Genomic DNA, 25,392 nt, shown 5'->3' with positions numbered 1-25,392 from the left:
GCTCATCACAGGCCTGATCTGCTGTCTCCTGGTAAGCCATGACGTGTTGCTTGTCTTCTTACTATTGGGTTATAAGAGCTCTTTATATATTATAAGTACACGTCCTTTTCTAGGGATATGTTTTGCAGATGTTTTCTCCCAGTCTGTGTGTGGCTTGCCTTCTCCTTCACAACATGAGTCATTGGGGAAATATAAGTGACAGTCATCATGAGATTCTACCACACTTGAGAATGGCTAAAATTAAAAAGACTGACTATAGCAAGTGTTGTTGAAGATGTCAAGTCACTGAAACTCTCATCGAGTGCTGGTGAAAAATAGCTTGGATGCGTCTTTAATAATTACATACGTCTATCCAGCCATTCCTCTCCTAGGAATCCATGCAAGGGAAATAAACTCATATGTCTATACACAGACTTGTACACACATGTTGATAACAACCTATTTATTCTAGACAAAAATGGAAAACAAACAAAATGTCCATCTACTGGTTAACAGATACACAAAGTGTGGTATATCCCCATGGTGGAATACTATTCAACCATAAAAAAGAATGAATTATTTTTTTTCTTTTTTAATTATTTTATTGAAATTATAAAGGGTTTTAACATTGTGTAATTTCGGGTGTTCATTATTATTTGTGAATTTCTTTATAGACTGCATCATGCTCACCACCAGTAGTCTAACTATTATCCATCACCATGCATATGTGCCCCTTTAACTCTTTCACTCAATGCCCAGCCCCCATCCCCTCTGGTAACCACTGATTTGTTCTCTTTATCCCTGTATATGTTTATCTTCTGCGTATGAGTGAAATCATGCATGTTTGATTTTGTCTGGCTTATTTCATTTAACATCCTACCCTCAAGGTCAATCCAGGTTGTTGCAAACACGATGATCTTGTCTTTTTTTTCTGGCTGAGTAGTATTCCATTGTATATAATACATACCACCTCTTCTTGATCCATTCATCTGTAGCAGGGCGCTTGGGTTGCTTCCATGTCTTGGCTATTGTGAATAATGCTGCAGTGAACACAGGGCTGCATAAATCTCTTTGAATTGTTGATTTCAATTTCTTTGGATAAATACCCAGTAGTGGGATAACTGGAAGGTATGCTATTTCTATTTTTAATTTTTTGAGAACTCTCCATAGTGTTGTCCCTAGTGGCTGCATCAGTTTGCATTCCCACCAGCAGTGTGTGAGGGTACCCTTTTCTCCTTATCCTCTCCAACATTTCGTACTTTTTGTCTTGGGAATTATAGTTGTTGTGACAGGTATAAGGTGATCTCTCATTGTAGTTTTGATTTGAATATCCCTAATAATTAGTGATGTTTTACATCTTTTCATGTGTCTGTTGGCCTTCTGTATATCTTCTTTGGAAAAATGTCTGTTCATATCCTCTGCCCATTTTTAGATTGGATTATCTGTTTTTTTATTGTTGGGTTGTATGAGTTGTTTATATATTTTGGAGATTAACCCCTTGTCAGATATATGATTTGCAAATATTTTCTCCCAGTTGGTGGGTTGTCTTTTCTTTTTTTTTTTTTTTTTTTTTTGGTGAAGAAGATCAGCCCTGAGCTAACATCCATGGTAATCCTCCTCTTTTTTTCTGAGGAAGACTGGCTCTGAGCTAACATCTATTGCCAATCCTCCTCCTTTTTTTTTCCCCCAAAGTCCCAGTTGATAGTTGTATGTCATAGTTGCACATCCTTCTAGTTGCTGTATGTGGGACGCGGCCGCAGCATGGTTGGAAAAGTGGTGCGTTTGTGCGCGTCCGGGATCCGAACCTGGGCCGCCAGTACTGGAGCGTGCACACTTAACCACTAAGGCTCGGGGCCGACCCTGTCTTTTCATTTTGTCCATCGTTTCCTTTGCCTTGCAGAAGGCTTTTAGTCTCATGTAGTCCCATTTGTATATTTTTTCTTTTCTTTCCCTTGCCTGAGTAGACATGGTATTGGAAAAGATGCTGCTAAGACCGATGTCAAACACTGAACTGCGTATATTTTCTTCTAGGAGTTTTATGGTTTCAAGTGTTAGATTCAAGTCTTTTATCCATTTCGAGTTAATTTTTGTGTATGGTGGAAGATAATGATCTACTTTCATTCTTTTGCATGTGGCTGTCCAGTTTTCCCAACAGCATTTATTGAAGAGACTTTCCTTTCTCCATTGTATGATCTTGGCTCCTTTGTCAGAGATTAACTGACCACAGATGTGTAGTTTTCTTTCTGGGCTTTCAGTTCTGTTCCATTGATCTATGAGTCTGCTTTTGTGCCAGTACCATGCCATTTTGATTACTATAGCTATGTAATATATTTTCAAGTTAGGATTGTGATGCCTCCAGCTTTGTTCTTTCTTTTCAGGATTGCTTTGGCTGTTCGAGGTCTTTTGTTATTCCATATATATTTTAGGATTCTGTGTTCTATTTCTGTGAAGAATGTCATTGGAATTCTGATTGGGATGGCATTGAATCTGTAGATTACTTTAGGTAATATGGACATTTTAACTGTGTTTATTCTTCCAATCCATGTGCATGGAATATCTTCCCATTACTTCAGGTCATCATTGATTTCTTTCAATAATGTCTTATAGTTTTCATTGTATAGGTCTTTAACCTCTTTGGTTAAATTTATCCCTAGAGATTTTTTTCTTTTTGTTGCAATTGTAAGTGGGATTGTATTCTTGAGTTCTCTTTCTGTTAGTTCATTATTAGAGTAGAAATGCAACTGATTGTGGTAAGTTGATTTTGTACGCTGCAACTTTGCTGTAGTAGTTGATTATTTCTAATAGTTTTCTGATGGATTCTTTATGGTTTTTTCTATTTACAATCATGTCATCTGCAAACAGCAAGAGTTTCATTTCTTCCTTTCCAATTTGGATTCCTTTTATTTCTTTTTCCAGCCTAATTGCTCTGGACAAAACCTCCAGTACTATGTTGAATGGGATATGTCCTCTTGGTGGAAAGTCCCCTTTAGCATTATATACTGCCCCTCTTTGTCTCTCATAGTCTTTTTTATCTTGAAGTCTGCTTTGTCTGATATGAGTATGGCAACACCTGCTTTCTTTTATTTGCCATTTTCTTGGAGTATTGTCTCCCATCCATTCATTCTGAGCCTGTTTGTTTTTAGAGCTGATATGTGTTTCCTGGCAGCAACATATCATTGGGTCTTGTTTTCTAATCCACCCCACCACTCTGTGTCTGTTGATTGGAGAATTCAATCGATTTACATTTAGAGTGATTATTGATACATGAGGGCTTAATCCCACCTAATCTATATTTCCATTGTTCCTCTTCCTTTGTGTTTCTGACTACCATTTCATTTTGGGGGTTTTCTGTGGTAGTTTTCTCTATTTTTACGATCTATGGCTCTGCTCTGATTTTTTGTTTGCTGGTTACTCTGAGGTTTGTATGAAGATCTCATAGATGAGACAGTCCATCTTCTGATAGCCTCTTATCTCCATTAGCCTAAGCAGGTTCCATTCCTTTCCTCTTCTCCTTCTGAGTTATTGTTGTCACAAGTTATTCATTTTTGTGTTGTGCGGTTGTGACTAAGTTGAAGTGTTTATAGTTACTTTTGATGCCTTCCTTCCCTTCTTCTTTTAAGTTATAATTAAGTATTTGCTACCCTGTTGTGAAACAGAGCTGTAGCTTTCTGATTTTGTCTATTTATCTCTTTGATCAAAGCTTTGTAGACATTTGCCTTCTTTTTGTTTCAGGTATGAGGGCGTTCTTGATCATTGCTTGTATGGGAGATCTCGTGGCGATGAATTCCCTCAGCCTTTGTTTATCTGGGAAAACTTGTATTTCTCCATTGTATCATAAGGATCATTTCACTGGATAGAGTATTCTTGGCTGAAAGTTTTTTTCTTTCAGTATTTTTAATATATCATTCCATTCTTTCCTTGCCTGTAAAGTTTCTGCCAAGAAATATGCTGAAGGCCTGATAGGGGTTCCTTTGTAGGTTATTTTCTTCTGTCTTGCTTCCCTTCAGATTTTTTCTTTGTCATTGTCTTTTGCCAATTTTACTATTATACGCCTTGGAGAAGGTCTTTAAGCATTGATGTAATTAGGCGTTCTGTTGGCTTCATGTATTTTTAAGTCCGGTTCTTGCCCAGGGTTGAGAAGTTCTCAGCTATTATTTCTTTGAACAAGCTCTCTGCTCCTTTCTCCCTCTTTTCTCCCTCTGGAATACATATAATTCTTAGGTTGCTTTTATAATTGCGTCATATATTTCTCCAAGAATTCCTTCATTTTCTAAAAATCTGAGTCCTTTCTCCTCGTCCACTAGAAGCATTTCTATATTTCTATCCTCTAAATCACTTATTCTTTCAACCTGATATCAGCTCTATTTTGTAAGGATTCTAGATTCTTTTTTATCTCATTAATTATGTTCTTTATATCCAGAATTTCTGCTTGTTTTTTTTTTTTAATAGCTTCAGTCTCTTTGATGAAGTATTCCTTTTCCTCATTAATTTTATTCCTGAGTTCATCGAACTGTCTGAACATTCTTGTAACTTGGTGAGTTTCTTTATGACAGTTATTTTGAATTCTCTGTCATTTAGATTGTAAATTTCTGTGACTTCAAGGTTGGTTTCTGGAGATTTGTCATTTCCTTCTGCTCTGAATTGTTACTATAGTTTCTTGTGGTGTTTGATGAACTTATCTTTTGCCTGCGTATTTGTGGTAGTATCAGGTCGCAGACTGGTGAGGGTGGGCCTCTTTACATAGTCTATGGAATTGAATGCTAATCTCTTCCACAAACAGCCATGTGAACACATCCAGAAATAATGCTTAACTAGCTTTCTGGGCATCCCTTAGCTCTGTCAAGTTGACACCTGAAATTAACCAAAAAGGGTCAAGTTACAGAAGTGAGATGGGGGGATCTTTCACTGGGTCAGGAAGGGAAAGGACTGAGGTGGTTTTGGAAGGATCTGGAATTTTCTGGACTTTCTTGAAGAGCTTTGATAGAGCAGTCTTAGCAGTCATGGGGAAGGAAGCCTATTTCAGAGGGTCAAAGAGTGACTGAGAAACGGAAGGGCAGAGAGGGAGTGGAGGTGGACAGCTGTGCCTTGTGCCTCCTGACAACGGCCTCTGGATTTAACACAGTGATGGCTCCGTCCCAGAGCCCACAGCTTTGGTGTGGGGCTGACTCCTCCCGAGGACTAGGGTGTTCTAATTCCTCAGTGTGAGCTACTCTGCATATTCCAAATCCCCAATGTCCTAGGAATGGGGTGTCAAATGGCCCTCTCTGGTCCAGCAGGATCCAGGCACAGGACCCTTTATGGGACAGGAGGAGGAGCCGGGTGTACACGGGCTTCTTACCTGCCAGACCTGGAGTTCTGGGGAGTGGAGCTGAGCGAGGCCACAGTGCAGGAGCCGCTGACAGGGTTTGAGGCCACCTGGGAGGAGAGCAGAGGAGGGGGGGCATCAGGGACGGTCAGGACAAGACCTGCCCCCTCATTTGTATGCTGCATCTCTGTGCCTGGACACAATCTACTCCTCAAGTCTCGTTACCAAGAGCTGATTTCTTCCCTCATCGACTCTTTTCTTCCTTTTTCTTACATTGTTAAATTATTTTAAGTTAAATTTAGCTGGGTTTTCTCTCCCATACATTTAAAATTATTCCTTACTGATTCTTAGATGGAGACTATGATTTCAGTGAGTTACAATGAAAAATGAAGGAGTTCAGGGGTAATAACTGTGGACCTGAGAAATTTAAATGATGGCATGGGGCGTGGTCCATGATCTTCAGGACAGCCATATGATAAGCCACATGATAATCAGAATTTTTAAGACAAGGTACTGTTAGGTTTTATGGTTTGAGTGAGAACAAAGGGAGAGGCCTACAGTTTACCAACAGCAGAGAATCCTCCCTCACCTCTTCCAGCTCCTGATGGTTCCTGCTTCCCTGTCTTGTGGGAGCAGATCTCCAATCTCTGCCTATGTCTTTCACATGATCTTCTTCCCTCCATGTCTCTGTGTCCTCATCTCTTCTTATAAGGATGCCAGTCACTGAATTGAGGGCCCACTCGTTTAATCTTCTCAGCAATCCTGGAGGTAGATACTGTTGTTATCCTCATTTTATAGGGAGCCTCAGAGGGGTAAGTTAACTTGTCTAAGACTGTACAGCTAGGCAGAGGCAAAAATCAAACCCTGACCATTTGGCCTCAGCAGCCATACTGTTAGCCATCTTGCTGCACTGCCTTATAAGTGAGCATGGGTGAAAGGCTCTTCAAAAGTTGGGAGGAATTCCTGATCAGATAAAAACATCCTAGCTACATCATGTGAAATATTTCAATTATTTATTTAGATTCTGCATTTTTATCTAACTCTGGGAGCTAGTGAAATGGTCTCCCTTAGTGCTGTAATATTCCAGCTGAATCAGGTGAGCCATGAAAAGCAGAGTGCCCATCTCTAAACTGCTCACATTTCCAATAAAAGGAGCATCCATTTGAGTTGGCTTTTTTGGAGAGAAGAAATACCTTCAAGCTCCACTGAAGAAAACTTCAAGCAAGAAGACAGATGTGTGCCTAGTGTGCAGTGGCTTTGGCTGTGGATTTGAGCCATGTCAGGAGAGGTGGTGGAGCTGTGAGCGGAAGAAGCCCCACGGCAGGAGAGGCACCAGACGAAGACACCCCAGCGTTACACGGTGGGAAGAGTTCCATCCTGAGAGGACAGCCTGCAGCTCCCAGGATCTGAGTAGTATTCATAAGACCAAGGCAGCCACTGTAGAGCCCAGGCTTATCTCCAAGGGGTGAAGTGACCCGTGTTCTGGAGGGGACACCTGGTTAAAATAAACATCCTGGCAAGGGGAAAGGAGTCATAAGACTATCCTGAAGTGCCCATATTTAAAGAGGAAATGACTTAGGTTGGAATTGCCGGGAAGCAGATCCTGAGACAAGGATTTGAGTATAAGTAGTTTATGTAGGAGGTGGTCCCAAAAATCCCAGATAGAGGAGCGAGGAAAGTGACAGGGCCGATAAAGAGTGTGACTGAGTAGGTTACTTCTGTGAGCAGCTGGAGCTCAGTCCCCTTACGGAACCTTGGAAGACTGTAGAACATGCCTCAGAGTTATTGCACACGGGGGTGGGAAAGGGAGGCGTTTACCCTTCCCCTCCCGTCTGTCACTGACTGAGTGTTGTGCCTGGCTCCACTTCTGGCAGCTGCACAGCAGCGAGGGAAGTGCTCCGGCCAGGAGGCATGGGTGCTTGTAGGAGGACACTGTGGGCATGTACTGGGGTGGTGAGGGCCCCAGGGATATGGGCCTGGCCCTGTCATACTCGCTACAGGAAAGAACAGTAGGGGAAGGGGGTGAAGGAGTTGGGTTCTTACTTAAAGTTGTCTGTATAAGCCTCAGTTTCTTATCCTTGCTAGCCCACAGTGCTTCCTTCACCAACAGTCCCCTTGAATCACTGCTCAGTTATACACAGTGCACAAGAATCTCCCTAATGTGGGGCTCTGAGCGGTTGCCCAGGTTTCTAATACCAAGCCATTGTGCCTTCATGGGGATGGTGACCCCTCAGCTCTGCCATCCTCAAAGATGTGACTTCATTTGACCCAGAGCGATGACAAGTCGAAAGGTAGTCTCTCTGTGTTCAGCTGGACCTCTTTTATCTTAATAGCTTTTAATTCATGTGTGTTTCTATTCAGAAAACAATTAGAAATTAAACTGAATACACAAACAGTTTTTCAAGTCCTGGCCCTAAAACTAGATCTGCAGGCCTGTTTTCAGGAGAGGGTAGTAACTGCTCTTCTCTCCAGGCTCGCTAGACCATGAGCTCCCGTGGGGCAGGGCCCAGGGCCCCTTCCCCTGCTACACCTGGTAAGTGAGAATGGCCCCCTGACTTCAAAGAGGGAGAGGAGACAGCTGTTCTCTTTGAGCCAGGTGTGCATGCCTCCCATTTCACATGGAGTTAGAGGGCAAATGAAGTTTGAACTCTCCACATCCTGCTTCCTTTTAGGGGTGCCTTCCAGGTGGGTAGTGGGGAATGTGGCTCAGATTTACAGCTAACACTTACATTGGTCTTACTGTGTTTCAGGTACTAAGGTCTTTATATATGTGTGTATATAAATATTTATAAATATACACACAAACATAAACATATACACACTCTCATTGCAACAACCTTACAAAGTAAGAACTATTTTTGTACCCATTTTACAGATTAAGAAACAGAGGCCAAAGAAGTTAGGTAACTTGTTCCCAGGTCACACAACTGGTCGGTAGAAGAGCAAACCTCAGCAGACTGGTTCAGAGCCTTAATTAATAAGTATATCTACTCACTTTTCAGTTACTGGAAGAAAGATTTCACTTAGGAAAATGATGAGAGGGAGCCTTTCTTTAAGGGATTTAGCTTCTCTCGTAGTCAAGAAAGAAAATAACAATAAAGTCTTACCTTTTGTGGAAATGTTTGGCTACCCAACTATCGTTCCTTTCGCCTTCTCTGTGGTGAAATTATGGGACAAGTGTGTTAGGTGTCAAGGCTCTTACAAGTGAGAAAGCTGTGTTCATACATATAGGTGCACATCTTACAGTGGAGTGATGGGGAAGAGAGGAAAAGTGAACGAGAATGGGAAAAGGAAACATAAGTCTATTTTGCACGAGGCAGATAAATTTTGTGAGTAACAGTTTCTTTTCTCCTTTTGATAGTACAAGGGATTACAGAAGCCTCCACAGGAGAACAAATATTGATTTCTTGTTCTTTAGAAGACTTTCCAAACTTTGTGTACTTATAGTCTATGAAATACTGTATTAGTAGAAAAGGACAGCCTGCTTCATATAGTCTGAAAAAAAATGTTAGTGCCTAGAACTTTTTTGGAAAGGAATCTAGCAATAACCATCACAGTTAATAGCCATATATACTTTATCCCAGCGATCCAACTTTTGGTAATCTATGCTCTAGGAATAGAAGCTCTAGTTAATTTAATAATGTTAATATAGTGAAAAAAAAATTCAATATATGAGGAAGGAATGGACAGGTGGTTAATCCAGTTTAGGAAAAAGGAGCCTGCCTGTGGATGAGATTGCTTTTTTAATTGTGGTAGAGTATGAGTTGCTTTTATCTTTACTCAGGTCTCTCAGAATTAGAAAATGGAGTTGGTGTTCTGTCTCTCTGTGGTAATTCTTTAGTGAACAGGGAACTCTAAGAGACATAGTTATATCCTGAGTCACCCTATTTGGGAATTTCCGAGCAGATACAGGGCATATTAAACTGTATTATAAAAGAATGAGCAGTTGCCTTGATATTCTCAGACACTTGTTAAGCTTCTGTTCTTTACTTGAAACCAAGACTTAACTTGTATTGTTTTGATGAAGGCAGTTGCTTTGGCCTAGAGGTATTGGGGAAAATGTTGAACAAAAAATGTTCCATCATTTTTTGAAAATCACCTACTGGTACAATTTAGGAATGCTGAATTTCTCCTGAAGCTTCTGTCTGCTTTTCTACTCTTCCCATTTACCCTACAGGGACTTGGTTTTATTTATCAGGTACAAGTTCCATTTAGAGTCTATTTTAGTAGATCTGGTTTTGTACTGGTTGTATTTAGTAAGAAATTAGACATAGACTTCAGATTCATTATTAGGGATTTTTATTTATTTTTTCAAAAAAGCTATGGTTCAGTAACACAATTTGAGTTTAAATGATTCAGTTTTGAGAATTGTAGCATAAGAAATGGGCACTGGAGTGCTTGTGTCTGGGTTTGAATCCTGTGACAGAGAGCAAATTGTTGAACCTTGCTAAATCTTGTAAGAGTGGGGATAATAATAATGATTGTTTTGAAGATTAAAAAAGGTAATAGATATCTGCTTGACATCTGGTAAGTGCTTGACAAATGTTCACTGATCTTGTCACCACCAGTCTTACCACTGTCACCATCATCACCATCTTTGTTCTCCACTAGGTTAGCCATACTTTGGTCCTGGCTTCTTGCCGCTGATCTAGGATAGTGGAGAGGCCAGCTCTGGGGATAGAGAGGCTAGCTATGAATTAAAGAAATGGGAGGTAAAGCCCCCTGGTGGTAACAACTTGTAATATATTGATTTTATAGTGATTTATCCTAGAAATTAACTTAGAATACATCCTTTGAAGCCTAAATTTAATGGATCCATTTTAAAATTTAGGTAGTTCCAATGACTATTGGATTTAATGGCCAGAGACATCTCTTTGTGGCCTCAGTTGAGAAAATTTGGTTGTGTCTATAATCTATCACAGTGGCAAAAAGGAAAGAACAGTTACAAATCACATTGGTGTGGTGTCTTAGTTGTGTCAGGCTGCCATAACAAAATACTACAAACTGAGTGGCTTAAACAACAGAAATGTATTTTCTCCCTCTTCTGGAGGCTGGAAGTCCAAGAGCACGGTGCCAGCAGGGTTGGTTTCTGGTGAGGCCTCTCTCCTTGTGTTGCATGTGGCCACCCTCCTCTGTGTCCTCATATGGCCTCTCCTCTGTGCCTGTGCGTGGAGAGAGAGCGATCTCTGCTGTCTCTTCCTCTTCTAAGGACACCAGTCCTATCAGATTAGGGCTCCACCCTTATGACCTCATTTAACCTTAATTACCTCCCTAAAGGCCCTGTCACATTGGGGATTGGAGCTTCAACATAAGAATTTGGGGCCAGCACAATTCAGTTTATAACACATGGTAAAGTAAAATAATTCCTTCAGGATTGTTATATGTGTTTTTATTAAGGGATATTTTTGAAATCTTCTTAATGTAATTTAAGGACTTGTTTATGTGGAAACTAAAAAGTGATAATTATACTGTGTGAAAAGCTGAAAATTTAGTCTGACAGCTCTGTTTCCATTCTACATTCACCTTGATGCTTCCCAATTCCCTTGTCTGGGGAAAAAAATATATTAAGAAAAAATTAAAATTTCCTCAGCATATTGTAAAACGAAGTATAACAAATATTTTTTCAAAGTACAGTAGTGGTCAGGATCCTCTTGCTTTGAAAATTCCGGTTAGTAATTATTAACCGAGACATCATTACAATAATTCTAAACTTGCTGATATCTCTTTATATATGTCCCCTCTTTTCCTCCAGCAAAGAGGAATGCCTGATTGAAGAAGTTACCTTCTGTTCCTTAATAAGTATTTTCAGTTGTGTTTGTTTGCTTTGCTATCACTTTCCCCAACTCTCAATATTTTTTAAGAAATTGCAGATAGGTAACTGTGACAGGAAAAGGAAGAACTGAACTAAAATCTTTGATTATAGATTTACCTCAAGCACTCAACTACAGAAAGTAATAGGAAGGCGTAAAAAAGTTGATCATTATGTCAGATCCTTAAATTCTGATACACGGTCCTTCTTTCGGCAATAACATCTGTCTCTCAAAAACCTGTCAATTCCTAATATTATTCTAGTGTCAACAATAATGTGAAACGCGACATTCTCTCTTCAGCTTCCCTGGTTCAGAAACTGCTTTGAGAAGACACATAATTATGTTCAGAATTTTAAGATTCAAGACCACCCTATTTCCTGTTGCTACGCAAACAAACTGACAGACTATTTTAAAAAAGAAAAGAGACACCTGTCTTTGTGCCTGTTCTCGGCAAGTGGGAAATCTGCCAACCTGCAAAAGCCCAGCTTGTATTTCACTAGAGCCAATATTTTACTTTGCAAATGTTGAGCCCGTTCAAATGTAGCATTACCTTATGGTGAGCAGGAGTTAATTTTTGCAGATTTCTTGTACATTTTTTGTTATAAAAGTTTAAAGTATTGCTGGTGGGAATGTAAAATGGTACAGCCCCTTTGGAAAACAGTTTGGCAGTTTCTCAGAATGTTCAACATAGTTACCATATGACCCAGCAACTCCACACCTAGGTATATACTCAAGAGAGGTAAAAACATGCACACAAAATCTTATGTGCAAATTTCAAAGCAGCAGTATTCATAACAGCCAAAAAGTGGAAACAACTCAAATGTCCATCATCTGATAAATGGAGAAACAAAATGTGGTATATCCATGCAATGGAATATTATTTGGCCATTAAACGGAAGTACTTATAACTGCTACAGCATGGATAAACCTTGAAAACGTTATGCTGAGTGAAAAAAGCCAGTCAGGGGCTGGCCCAGTGGTGTAGCGCTTAAGTACACGTGCTCTGCTTTGGCGGCGCCGGGTTTGCAGGTTTGGATCCCAGGCACAGACCTACGCACTGCTCATCAAGCCATGCTATGGTGGCATCCCATATACAAAACAGAGGAAGATGGGGACAGATGTTAACTCAGGGCTAATCTTCCTCAGCAAAAAGAGGAAGATTGGCAACAGATGTTAGCTCAGGGCCGATCTTCCTCACCAAAAAAAAAAGAAAAAGAAAAAAGCCACTCCAAAAAGACCACCTCTTACACCTATTGTATAATTTTATTGATATGAAATGTCCAGAAGAGGCAAATCTTTAGAGACAGAAGGTAAGTGGTTGCTAGGGCTGGAGGTTGGGGAGGATGGGGAGTGATTGCTAAAGGGTATGGAGTTTCTTTCTGGAATGATGAAAATGTTCTAAAATTGATTGTGGTAATAGTGGCACAGCTTTGTGAATAAACTAAAAAACTGCTAAACTATATAGTTTAAAAAGATGAATTGTATGATCTGTGAATTATGTCTCAATAAAACTGTTTTTAACAGTTTAAATTAAGTTAAATTTGTTAAATTGGAAAAAAAAAAGCCAAGAAGACAATGTTCATTTTCCTGGCATAATCCTGTACAAACAGATTTTGGGTAATTTCTTTTTCCTGTGTTTAGATTGATCTTTACATAGGTATAAGCATACTGAATATATAATTTTTTTTTCATTTACCATATTTAAGCATTTCCCTTGATGTGACATAGTCTTCATTTGCCTCATTTTTATGACTTCCTAATCTTGCCTATTTTGTTGTCATATAGGTCGCTTCCAACTTTTCATGATTATAAGTAATGCTGCAAATGAACTTGTTTGTCCACGTAGCTTTTTTTTTCTGTTAGGTTTATTTCCTTACAATGTTTCCATGTAGAATTATAGAATCAAAGGCAACAAGGATATTTAGGACCCTTAATGTCTGACTCTTTTCCAAGAGGATTCTGCCTGTTTATTCTGCTACCAAGAATGCAAGAGCTTCTGTTTTACCTATCATTCATCAATACTGGGGGTTATAATTTTTTAAGTGAACTTTTCATTCTAGAATAATTTTAGGTTTGCAGAAAAGCTGCAAAGATAATATCAAGATTTCCCTTGAATCCCTTACTCAGTGTCCGCCATTATTAACCTGTTACATTATAGTGCCACACTTGTCAAATCTAAGAAACCAACATAGGTACATCACTATTGACTAAACTCCAGACTTTATTCAGATTTCACCAGTTTTTCTATTAATGCCTCTTTGCTGTTCCAGGACCCAGTCCAGGATTGAGTGTTATAGTTTTAATTTTAAAAAATTTAATGTAATGGGTATAAAATGATATTACATTGTTGTCAGTCTTGTTTGTTTTTTTAAGCCAAGTTTTTAAGGGAATATTTCTAACTATTTTGTGTGATAGGAGAAAGATTGGAAGTTAATTTCCCTCCCAATAAACTTAGTTTATCAGGGCTGGCCCGGTGGCACAAGCGGTTAAGTGCGCGCGCTCCGCTGCAGTGGCCCGGGGTTCGCTGGTTCGGACCCCCGGCGCGCACCAACGCACAGCTTCTCAAGCCGTGCTGTGGCAGCGTCCCATATAAAGTGGAGGAGGATGGGCATGGACGTTAGCCCAGGGCCAGTCTTCCTCAGCAAAAAGAGGAGGATTGGCAGACGTTAACTCAGGGCCCATCTTCCTCACAAAAGAAAAAAAAAAACTTACTTTATGAAAGTATTATTCCTGTCACTTGAAAACTAGAAACACACTTCTGTGGTCTTCCTGCCAAAAATGCATAACCAGAATGTAACCATGAGGAAACATCAGTCAAACACATATTGAGAGACAGTCTACAAAGTAGCCAGCCTATATTCTTAAAAAGATGTCAAGGTCAAGAATGACAAAGACAGACTGAGGAGCTGTTCCAGATTAAAAGAAATTTAAGAGACATGACCCTAGATTGGATCCTGAACCTGGAAAAAAGTTGGCTACAAAGGAGATTATTGGGCCAATTGACAAAATCTGAATGTGGACTGTGGAATGAAAAATAAGATTGTATCAATGTAAAATTTCCTGATTTTAATCATTGAACTCTGCTCATGAACGAGAATGTCCCTGTGGACATTTGGAAATACATACTGAACTGTTTAGGGGGAGAGAGGGAAGATGTCTGTAACTTACCTTCAAATGGAAAAAATAGTATGCATATATATAAACATACTCACATGCATGTATGTAGAGGGAGAGAGAATGATAAAACAAATGGGGCAAAACATAAACAATTGTTAAATCCAGCTAAAGAGTATTAGGGAAGTTTCTTGTATGATTCTTGCAACTTTTCTGTAAGTTTGAAGTTATATCAAAATAAAAAGTTACCCTTCTCCCCCTCCAAAAAAGTAGAACTTTTTTCCCTATTGAGTCTCCTAAATAATTTTCTATTTATTCCTATTGGGTCTCAGCAGATCCTCAAATACAAGTTGCCTCCTTTGATCCTTATGGGGAAATAATGCACCAGACTGATTTTTATGCATAATTAAGGGTAATCTTTTTATAACCCCTGATATATTACATGCCACTAAAATATAATGTTCTCATTAATTAGTGTATTACTAGAGTTTGTTGAGGACTCAGAGTTCCATATTCTAAAAAGTCTGGAATTCTTGGCAAAATGGCACTTAATAACTACTTGCTATCACAGAGAATTGTAACTTCTCCTGTTTTTAGGAAGTACCCACTGTTAACAGTGCTTTTTTGAATTGGTCATTGTTTTCAGTTCCTGTGGTTACGGAAGCGTTTACTGTAAGTTAAATCATGGTTTTGTGCTACTTTTGTTGATCGCACAGGTTACCATTTAGACTCTTGTTGTTTCTCTCCGCTTCTTGGCTCTCTGCATTCTTTGTCCAGTGGAAATGGGCCTGGAGTCTTCTGCCTCTCTTAGTGGGTCAGAGGAGTTTGAGAACTACTGGTTGCAAGGAGTAACTCAAGGCACTTCCTTTGGCCCTCCCAGGTGGCTTTCTCATCTCTGAGACAGGCCTACACCTTTGCTTTATGTCTTGGCCTTTAACAGACCAACAAAGAGGGAGGGACTGCTGTGTACTCCCTGAGCTGGGTTAGTAATTTCTCTGGTATTGGTTCATCAACACTCCCTAAATGGGTCTTGAAAGTGAAATATCAAAGGCCTTCCAAACTCACAAGTCTGGTCACTGATTTGCCTCAGGTCTTCACTAAATGACCGCTATTGTGTACCTACTCTGAGTCCTCACGTGCAGCCAGCTGAAGCTCAACCACAGTAGCACATCACTTGGAGCCATCTTTATAAATAACTTATTTTGAGAACAGGAAAAATGAAAGTAGTTGTTACATTAGGGTACTGGTAATAGGTGATTTTTGCCTGTTTTAAAATTTGTCTTTGTTATTATATCAGCTTTTCAATTACAAAAGGAATAGAAGACACATTGCATCACAAATACTGTTCATATTGATAAATCAGAATGTTGATTAATATAATTTTGATAATTAAACCATATGGTATAATGGAAAACTCTTAGGAATGACGTAATGGCCTCTTTGGATGGTGAAATTGCAATATCCTCTAAGGCAATCTTGACCCAACAATTTTATTTCTAGGAAGCTGTCCCACTAGTATTGTCACGTTTGCAGATAGACATACACTCAAGGATATTGTTGCAGCATGGTTTGCAGTGGTAGATGGTGGGAAACAAACCAAGGTCCATCAAAATGAGACTGGTTAAATAAATTATGGTGCATCTATAGAACAGGATAATATGCAGCTGTTAAAATTGCAATATAGTCTCTTTGCCAGTCCAACAAGTAAGAAACTTAGAAGTCACCACTCCATCCTAACAAGTAAAAACACAAACAAACCAAAAAATCAGCAACTCTTCTTCAGTCTGTCAGAGAAGTGAGATCATAGGGCAGTCCACTACTCCTAAAATTGGAGGGACCACCAGGTGCATAGAGAAAACACAACTTACCAGAACAGAGCTGAAACCTCTACAATAACCAGTGCTGAGGGAGAGAAACCTCAACTGTAACTGACAAATTGCTGGAGGCTCAGTGTAAATAGGTTCAAGAGATTAAAAACTCCAGGGGGACTAGTCATAGGGAGACTCCCCTCTTCTGTGAGTTTACAGGTCCTCACAGTGAACATCAGAGAAAAATTCCCTCATAATTCAGGTAGAGGAATGGGGAAAAGGAACCATTTTTGAAATGCACTAGAGCATTCTGTTCTTAGCAGTATCTGCCCTCAGGAGAAGCTATTTAACCAGAGCCTAACTGATCTAGGGAAAGGGAAATACCCAACTCCAGAAGGCCCTAGGCTTCTATGTGGAGAAAAGGAAATAACCAATTCCAGCCCCTTCTAGCCTTGAACCTAAAATTGCTCTAAAAAGATGATGTCTTAAAAATCAGTTGACTTAGATGCATGGATTTATTTCTGGACTCTCAGTTCTGTTTCATTCATCTGTATGTCTGTCCTTATGCCAGTACAGACTAGAATTACTCTAGTTTTGTAGTAAGTTTTGAAATTGGGAAGTGTGAGTCCTCCACTTGCAAAGTCCAACTTTGCACTTCTGTGGAAGATTTTTTTGGCTATTCTAGGTCCCTTGTATTTCCATATGAATTTTAGTATCAGCTTGTCAATTTCTGAAAAAATGCCAGCTGGGATTTTGATAGAGATTGCTTTGAATCTGTAAATCAGTTTAGGAGTATTGTTGTCTTATCAACATTAAGTCTTACATTGCTTGTACACAGAATGTGTTTCCATTTGTTTATGTCTTCTTTAATTTCTTTCTTCAATGTTTTATAGTTTTCAGTGTATTTGTCTTGCACTTCTTTGTTAAATTTATTCTGTTGTATTTTATTCTTTTTGATGCTATTGTAAATGGAATTGTTTTCTGATGTCAATTTCAGATTGTTTATTGCTAATGTATAGAAGTACATTATTTCTATTTATATATTGATCTTGTATCTTACAACCTTGCAGAACTTGTTTATTAGCTCTGTTTGTTCCTTGTGGAGTCCTTTATATAAGATCACGTTATCTTCAAATAGAGATAGATTTACAGTGATGCATCACTTAATGATTTGGATATGTTTTGAGGAATGCATTGTTAGGCAATTTCACTGTTGTGCAAACATCATAGAGTGTACTTACACAAATCTAGATGGTATAGCCTACTACACACCTAGGCTATATGGTACTAGTCTTTTGGAACTACCGTCATATGTGCAGTGTGTCATTGACTGAAACATCATTATTCAGCACGTGACTACTTTTTCTTTTGCAGTTTAGATGCCTTTCGTTTCTTTTTCTTGTCATACTTCCTGGCTAGAATCTGCAGTACAGTGTTAAATAGAAGTGATGAGAGCAGACATTCTTGTGTTAATCTGAATCATAGGGAGAGAGCTTTCAGTCTTTCACTGTTGACTATGATGTTAGCTGTGGGTTTTTCTTAGATGCATTTTATCAAGTTGAGGGAGTTCCCTTCTATTCCTAGTTTGTTGAGTGTTTTTTTCTTATCATGAACACGTTGGATTTTGTCAAATGCTTTTTCTGTCTATGGAGATAATTATTCAGAGGGATTGTCTTTTATTCTATTAATATGGTATATTACATTACTTGATTGTCATATGTTGAACCGACTTTGCATTGCTAGGATAAATCCTCCTTGATCATGGTGTATAATCCCTTTTATATGTTGCTGAATTTGGTTTGCTAGTATTTTATTGAAAATTTTTACATCTGTATTCATAAGAAATATTGGTCTGTAATTTTCTTTTCTTGTGACATCTTTGTCTAGTTTCAGTGTTAGGGACTGGCCTCATAGAATGAGTTGAGAAGTATTTCTTCCTCACCTGTTTTTGGAAGAGTTGATGAAGGATTAGTGTTAATTATTCTTTAAATGTCTGGTAGAATTCACCAGTGAAGCCTTCGGTCCTGGACTTTTCTTTAGGGGAAGTTTTTTGATTACTAATTCAATTGCTTAACTTGTTATAAGCCTATTTAGATTTTCTATTTCTTCTTGAGTAGGTTTTGTTAGTGTGTGTCCATCTAAGAGTTTGTCCAATTCATCTAGGTTATCTAATTTGTTGGCATACAATTATTTTTAGTATGCCTTTATAATCTTTTTTATATCTGTAAGGTAGGTAACATAGTACCCATTTTCATTTCTGATTTACTTAGTAATTTAAATCTTCTCTCTATTTTTTTTTTTTTTTTTTGGTCAGTCTAGCTAAAGGTATCTCAATTTGTTGATCTTTTCAAAGAATCAGCTTTTGGTTTTGTTGATTTTCTGTATTGCTTTTCTCTTCTCTAATTCATTTATTTCTGCCCTAATCTTTATAATTTTCTTCCTTCTGCTTGCTTTGGATTTAATTTGCTCTTCTTTTTCTAATTTCTTAACATGGAAGTTTAGGTTACTGATTTGAGTTCTTTCTTCTTTTTTGATATAGACACATACAGCTATGAATTTCCCTAGTCTAAGCACTGCTTCTGATAGGTTTTGGTATGTTGTGTTTTCCTTTTCATTCATCTCAAACTATCTTCTAATTTCCCTTGTGATTTTTTCTTTGACCCATTAATTATTTAAGAGTGTGTTTTCAAATTCCCACATATTTTTGAATTTGCCAAATTTCCTTCCTTTATTGATTTCTAATTTCATTCTATTGTCAGCAGAGTTCATACTTTCAATCCCTTTAAATTTATTGAGACTTCACTTATGGCCTAACATATAGAATGTTCCATGTGCAGTTGAGAAGAATATGTATTCTGCTGTTGGGTGGGTTGAGTCTTCTGTATATGTCTATTGGGTCTCATTGGTTTATAGTTGTTCAAGACCTCTGTTTCCTTATTGATCTTCTATCCAGTTGTTCTATCCATTATTGAATGTGGGGTATTGAAGTCTCCAACTACTATTGTTGAATTGTCTATTTCTCCTTTTAATTCTCTCAGTTTTCGCTTCAGGTATTTTAGGGCTTTGTTGTTAAGATATGTGTAGATATATAGATATAGGTATAGATATCTGTTTCTCATTGTTATAAATTTGTCATAAACTGATCCTTTTATCATTATAAAATGTCCTTTGTCTCAAGTAACAATTTTGTGTCTTAAAGTCTATTTTGTCTGATATTAATATAGCCACTCTAGCTTTCTTTTGGTTACTGTTTGCATAGTATATTTTTTCCATGAAGCTTTGTTCATATACCCTTTTCTTTCTCTTTGCTTGGAACCTCTTTGTGTCTTTGAATCTAAAATGAGTCTCTTTAGACAGCATATAGTTGGATCATGTTTTTTATCCATTCTACCAGTCTCTTACCTTAATGGTAGTATTTATTCCATTTAAACTTAATGTCATTATCGAAAAAGTAGGATTTGCATTTGCCATTTTGCTCTTTGTTTTCTATATATCTTTTTTTGTTCCTTTAATCCTCCATGCTGCCTTCTTTTGCACTAAATATATATTTTCTAGGATACCATTTTAAATCTCTGTCATTTATTTTGCTGTGGGTACCCTACTGTCATAATTAATATCTTAGCTTATAATAATCTAGTTTGGATTAATACCAATTTAATTTAAATAGCATACAAAAACTTTGCTCCTATATAGCTCCATTCTTTTCCCGCTCCCTTGTGATGTTATTGTAATACAAACTATATCTTTATATCTTATATGCTACTCATCAACATAGATTTATAATTACTGCTTGATGCACTTGTCTTTTAAATTATATAGGAGAAGAAGAAGAGTTACAAACAAAAAATATATTTATGCTTTGTTTTATATTTCCCAATGTAGTTACCCTTACTAGTGCTATTTATTTCTTACTATGAATGTGAGTTACTGTGTAGTGTCCTTTCATTTCAGCCTGAGGGATTCCCTGTAGTATTTCTTGTAGGGCGGGTATGGTAATGACAAATTTTCTCTGTTTTTGTTTAGCAAGGGATACATCAATTTCTCCTTCATTTTTGAAGGAAAGTTTTGGTAGATATAGAATTCTTGATTGACAGTCTTTTTCTTTCAGCACTTTGAGTATGTTATCCTACTGCCTGCTGGCTTCCATGGTTTCTGATGAGACATCAACTGCTAATCTTATTGAGGATCCCTTATATATGAGGAGTCACTCCTCTGTTTTCACTTTCAAGATTCTCTCTTTTTCTTTGGCTTTCAATAGTTTGATTATGATGTATCTAGGTAAGGATCTCTGAGTTTATCATACTTGGACTTTGTTGAGTTTCTTTGAAGTGTAGATTAATGTTTTTCGTCAAATTTGGGAAGTTTTTGCCATTATTTCTTCAGAATTTCTTTCTGTACCTTTTTCTTTCTCTTCTCCTTCTGGGACTTTCATTGTGCCTATGCTGGTATGCTTGATGGTGTCCCACAGATCTCTCTCTGTTCATTTTCCTTCATTCTTTTTTCTTTCTTTTCCTCAGTCTGATAATCTCCATTGACTTATATTCAAGTTTGTTGATACTTTCTTCTGCCTATTTATATCTGCTGCTGAACCCTTCTAGTGAATTTTTTATTCTGGTGATTGTACTTTTCAACTGCAGAATTTCTATTTGGTTCTTTTTTTTTTTTTTAATAATTTCTATCTCTTTATTGATAATCTCTTTTTGGACATTGTTCTCATACTTTCCTTTATTTTTTTAGACATGATTTCCCTTAGTTCTTTGAACGTATTTAAAATAGCTAATTTAAAGCCTTTTTCTAGTAAGTCCAACATCTGGGCTTCCTCAGGGATAGTTTCTTTTGACTGCTTTTTTTTTTTTTCCTGTGTATGGGCTTTATTGTCTTGTTTTTTTTCATGTCTCATAATTTTCTGTTAAAATTTGGACATTTGAAAATAATAAAATATGACAACTCTGAACATCTGATTCTCTTCCTCTCAGAGTTTGTTGTTGCTGTTTGTTTACTGACTTTCTAGACTAATTATGTAAAGTATTTTTTTGTCATGTGTGGTCACTGAAGGTTCTATTCACTTATTAGTGATCAGCTAATGATTAGACAGAGTTTTTTGAAATGCCTAAAACCAGTAAGTTTCACAGTCTTTGCCAAGGGGCTTTGAGTGTGTCTTCGGGCACACCTTCAGCCCTCATCCAGGCAGTTTACAATTCCACCTTGACCTTTACTAAGTGCTTGCACAGAGCCTCAGGGTAAGCCTGAGGTGAGAGCTTAGGCCCTTCTCAGGACTTTTCCTGAGCATGCCCAAGGCCTGAGCGTGCAGGTAGCCATCTGGATTTCCAGGAGTGTGTTGGAGCTTTTCAAAGCCCCCTATGGACATCTTGTTAACCAGCTTTTCCTTTTAAGGAATTTAAGAATTTTGAGAGGTTCTTATTCTACCATTTTCTCTGACATCTCTGTTCATTTGTTTTTAACATCAAAGTTGTTTCTTTTATTTTTTGGAGTAGAAGAGACGGTATATTTGAAGAGAAGCAACACCTGATTCTGTTTCAGCTGTGTTTATGGCATTTTCTGTCTGAACATTTGGGCCTCAGTTTTTCCATATGCAGAAAAGGGGTGCAAATACGTCTCCCCATCTGTTCTGTAGGGCTCTGTGAACTAAATGCTACTGTATATGTGGAGATGCTTTGGTCTCTTTGGAAGAAAAGCACTTAAATTCCTCAAGGCTTCAGGGTTGTTACTTCCAGTTCTGCTTCCCACTGCGCGTCCTTGATCAAGCCACTGAACCAATTGCTTCTGTTTCTTTTTCCACCTCTCCCCTCCCCTCTCTCTTTTCAAGGAAGAGAAAATGTTCATTCTCCTGATAGACATGCCAGTAAATTTAAATTGCTTTAAATGTATTTAAAATTATTTGAAGATGTTCAGGAAAAACTGTTGTTATTTGAGGTTGACTAGAAATTATGGCTGTTTGCACATATGCAGAATATTATAATGCAATCTTGAATGTGATTATTGGAGGGTTTTTGTTTTTTTTTTTTTTTTTTTTTTTTTTTTTTTGTGAGGAGATCAGTCCTGAGCTAACATCCGCCAATCCTCCTCTTTTTTTGCTGAGGAAGACGGCCCTGGGCTAACATCGGTGCCCATCTTCCTCCACTTTATATGGGACGCCGCCACAGCATGGCTTACCAAGCAGTACTTCGGTGCGTGCCCGGGATCCGAACCAGCAAACCCCGGGCCGCCGCAGCGGAGCGCGCGCACTTAACCGCTTGCGCCACCGGGCCGGCCCCTGGAGGGTTTTTTATATTACACATAATACCAGAAATAGAGTTTTGAAACCTCTGGTAGTCCTTTGTATGCATCTCTCTCTCTCCCTCTCCCTTTTTTTTTTTGCCATCAGGTACCTTCCTAGCTCCATCAAATCTGAGCATCTCTGAGGAAAGTGGCTAGAACTCACAGCTTTTTTTTTTTGCTTGTGGTAAAATATACATAACATAAAATTTACCATTTTAACCACATTTAAGTGTACAATTCAGTCGCGTTAAGTACATTCACATAGTTGTGCAATGTATGCATTTCTTTTTGAAAAATATAGATTCCATAGTTCCTTGACAATATTTGCTTTGTGAACCAACACTGTTTTTAAAATTAAAGAGTATGGACTATACCAGGTTTTTGCTCATTCATTTTGTAGGAAGCCATGAGTTTTATAAACATGGTAGCTGTTGATTTCAATGGGCATGCTTCCTTTACCTCATTTCATTTCTGAAAACAACCTAAACAACCTAATTGTTCATACACAATACATTTAACTCACGTCTCTTTTGGTGCTGCAGGTTGCAATGCAGGCAGGGATTAACTTGGGGACAGCTGTGTCAAGAGGATTGTATCAACCAGCAACAATCTTTATGGGCCGCCAAATGTCAGCCATCTCAAGCGCTGGAGATGTTAGTACAGAGCAGAAATCTCCCCAACCCACGAAGAACTTCAGAACAATTCCTGACCCATGTTCACAGCAACAGACAGCCCAGAGCAGTGATGTGACAGACAGCTATGTAGTCTGCACTAATAGTGGCACACAGTGCTTAAATAAGTCTGACAAAATAGATGGAAGGACATCTCTTCAGATTGATGAGAAAATGCCAGTCACAGCCAGCCCATTGTCTGAGGAGGAACAGACTCATTGCTTGGAGATAGGAAGCAACTCACGTCACGGCAAGAGTAATTTATCTGAAAGCAGAAAGTCTGCTGAACTCCATTCCCTGTTACGGGGAAGATTACGTCCAGGGAGCAGAACCACTGATTTAAAGTGTGACAGTTCCAGCAGATCAGGGGCATCAGAGGGAGAAATACTGACACGGGAACATATTGAAGTCAAGGAAGACAGTGCCAGACTACCAGTCGCTCCGATATCCGTCTCAGAATACTGTGCATCTGAAAGGAAGTGTTCTCAAGAGAAGCATTCTGCTCAGGAAGGTTTCTCAGGTGGGGTGAGAGGCTGAGATTGTTTGCTGATTTTTGTTGGTATTTAGTTTTTCTGGGTGGTAGTGGTCTTATGTAAGAACAAAGTGTACTCTCTAATTTTATCTTTTGTCAAAAAACAAAGTACAGTGGTGACTTTGCCAACAAATTCCATTCTAATGAATTCTTAAATATGTATGTGGAAATATTCTTACAAGCGAATTCTCTGATTTTTAAACTCATTGTTATATTTTTAATATATTTAATAAAATATTTTTAATGAGTTTTTAAATACTGTACTTAATCATGGATTGTTTCTACATGTTTTAACTGATGAATAATCCCACTCCGTGAGGTGGAACGTCTTACCTCGCTTCTCCCTGCACTTAGTGATCAGTAGTCTCTTCGTATCCCCTCTTACAGATCATCCTCCTCACGGGGACCCCGAGGCACAGAAGCCCTTCAGGAAAATGCAGCAACAGCAGGAAGAGGAAAGTCTGAGCAGCAGCAGTGACCTCACAGTTGCCGTAAGTGAAGATGGTCTGATTTTAGAGAGTCCAGAACCACAGCCAAATCCCAGTGACAAGATGGAGGGAGAAGATGGAATAGAGGCCTTAAAATTAATCCACTCTGAGCAAGAAAGAGGTGCCCTATCCACCGAAAAACATAATTGTATTTTGCAAACTCTAAGCTCTCCTGATTCAAAAAAGGAATCCTCCACTAACTCACCAACAAGAGAGTAAGCCATTGAATTATTTTTTACTATTCTGTTTTTAATTATAGACATTTTTAGAGATCATTCCACTGGGAATGTATTGTTGAACACTCAGTCATGAATGTATAAGTTCCTTACTCATAAATAATCTCTTAGCAAAGGTCTAATTTGCTTTCTTTTCTTTTTTTATAAAATAGCTTTAAAAGTCTGAATATCATTGAAATCATGGTGATTTGCAGTTTATAATTATATCCAAACAATCCCTGGTTAATTCATAAGTCATTCCCCCCACCCCTACCCTCCAGCCTTTTAAGAAAACAAATCATTTTGAAGTTGTGGTAACACAGAAGGTGACAAACGGTTAAACTTACTAGGAATTCAGCTTTAGAGGCTAGGAACTTTGTATCTAATTAATTTGCTTAATCCTAATATCCCTTGCCATGGTGTCATTTTTGTCATACGATTAAATATGAGTTAATAAGTTCTTCTAAGTGTATATCTAAGCCAGCTTTCCTTTTCTGAATGTAAATATGAGGACGCTGGAATCTTTAATGTTAAATAGGAACAACATCAGTGTTATACATTTTGAGCACTTATTATAATATCCAACTCATGAAAGCTCATGTATAATTTTTTATTATTGATTTGAGGTACTAGGTGGAATTGTGTAGAAAACATGGAAACTGTTGAAAACCAATTCTGCAATGAAAAATAACTCTAATAGCATCAAATCTCTTTTAGGAGTGGAAGGAACCTACGTAATAAACTAAGGTAGATCTCGCCTTTTAAAAATGAGGAAATCAAGGCTAGGGGCATAGGAATGACACGGAGGCCGTTGGGGCAGACCTTCCATACAGCCTGCCTCCCCAACCCACATGCCACCACTAGAATTTTCTGTTACACTGTGATGCCATCACTCTTTCTTTCCAACAGTCCCAGCAACAGTGAAAAGCCAAGTGGGCATCCTTGTATATGAGGGGATATGTTCTCTTTTAGAGCAGCGTTGCACCTTTAATGTATTGCCTCTTACCATTCATTATCTACTTATGGTGAAAATTTTAATTTATAGTCTGATTGACTTTAAAGTGATGTTCAAGAAATATTTATTAATAGCACATCCAAGTACAAAGTACTTGTACTGTGGATGGAAGAACCAACATGGTTCCTGTCATTGGGAAATTTGATTTATTAGAGTGGCAAGCCAAATGGATTTTT

General features: G+C 38.2%; 2 protein-coding genes and 1 long non-coding RNA gene across 3 annotated transcripts in view; 2 read left to right on the top strand and 1 right to left on the bottom strand.

Moving 5' to 3' along the window:
• LOC131403121 (centrosomal protein kizuna-like) lies at window positions 1-23,503 on the top strand. The gene is made up of 2 exons (XM_058537463.1): window positions 1-31; window positions 22,838-23,503. Exon 2 carries the CDS (start codon window positions 22,844-22,846, stop codon window positions 23,501-23,503), a length of 660 nt encoding a protein of 219 aa, XP_058393446.1. The 5' UTR covers window positions 1-31; window positions 22,838-22,843.
• On the bottom strand, window positions 5,946-15,355 carry LOC131403169 (uncharacterized). The gene is made up of 3 exons (XR_009219251.1): window positions 15,274-15,355; window positions 8,392-8,439; window positions 5,946-6,046 (listed from the first exon to the last, which is right to left on the bottom strand). It is a non-coding gene; the product is annotated as an uncharacterized LOC131403169 (long non-coding RNA).
• Window positions 23,504-23,809: 306 nt separating the features above from the next.
• The window catches only part of LOC131403120 (centrosomal protein kizuna-like), a gene marked incomplete at its 5' end in the record, with an annotated part of 45,568 nt that continues 43,985 nt past the window's right edge, over window positions 23,810-25,392 (top strand). Inside the window, one exon of the mRNA XM_058537462.1 lies at window positions 23,810-24,201. Coding sequence (XP_058393445.1) covers window positions 23,810-24,201 — 392 coding nt within the window. The remainder of the gene's footprint in view (window positions 24,202-25,392) is intronic.

This window comes from Diceros bicornis, unplaced genomic scaffold, assembly GCF_020826845.1.
Source record: "Diceros bicornis minor isolate mBicDic1 unplaced genomic scaffold, mDicBic1.mat.cur scaffold_55_ctg1, whole genome shotgun sequence".
Classification (NCBI taxonomy): domain Eukaryota; kingdom Metazoa; phylum Chordata; class Mammalia; order Perissodactyla; family Rhinocerotidae; genus Diceros; species Diceros bicornis.
Note: the sequence above shows the minus strand (reverse complement) of the source record. Positions and strands in the feature narration are given on the sequence as shown.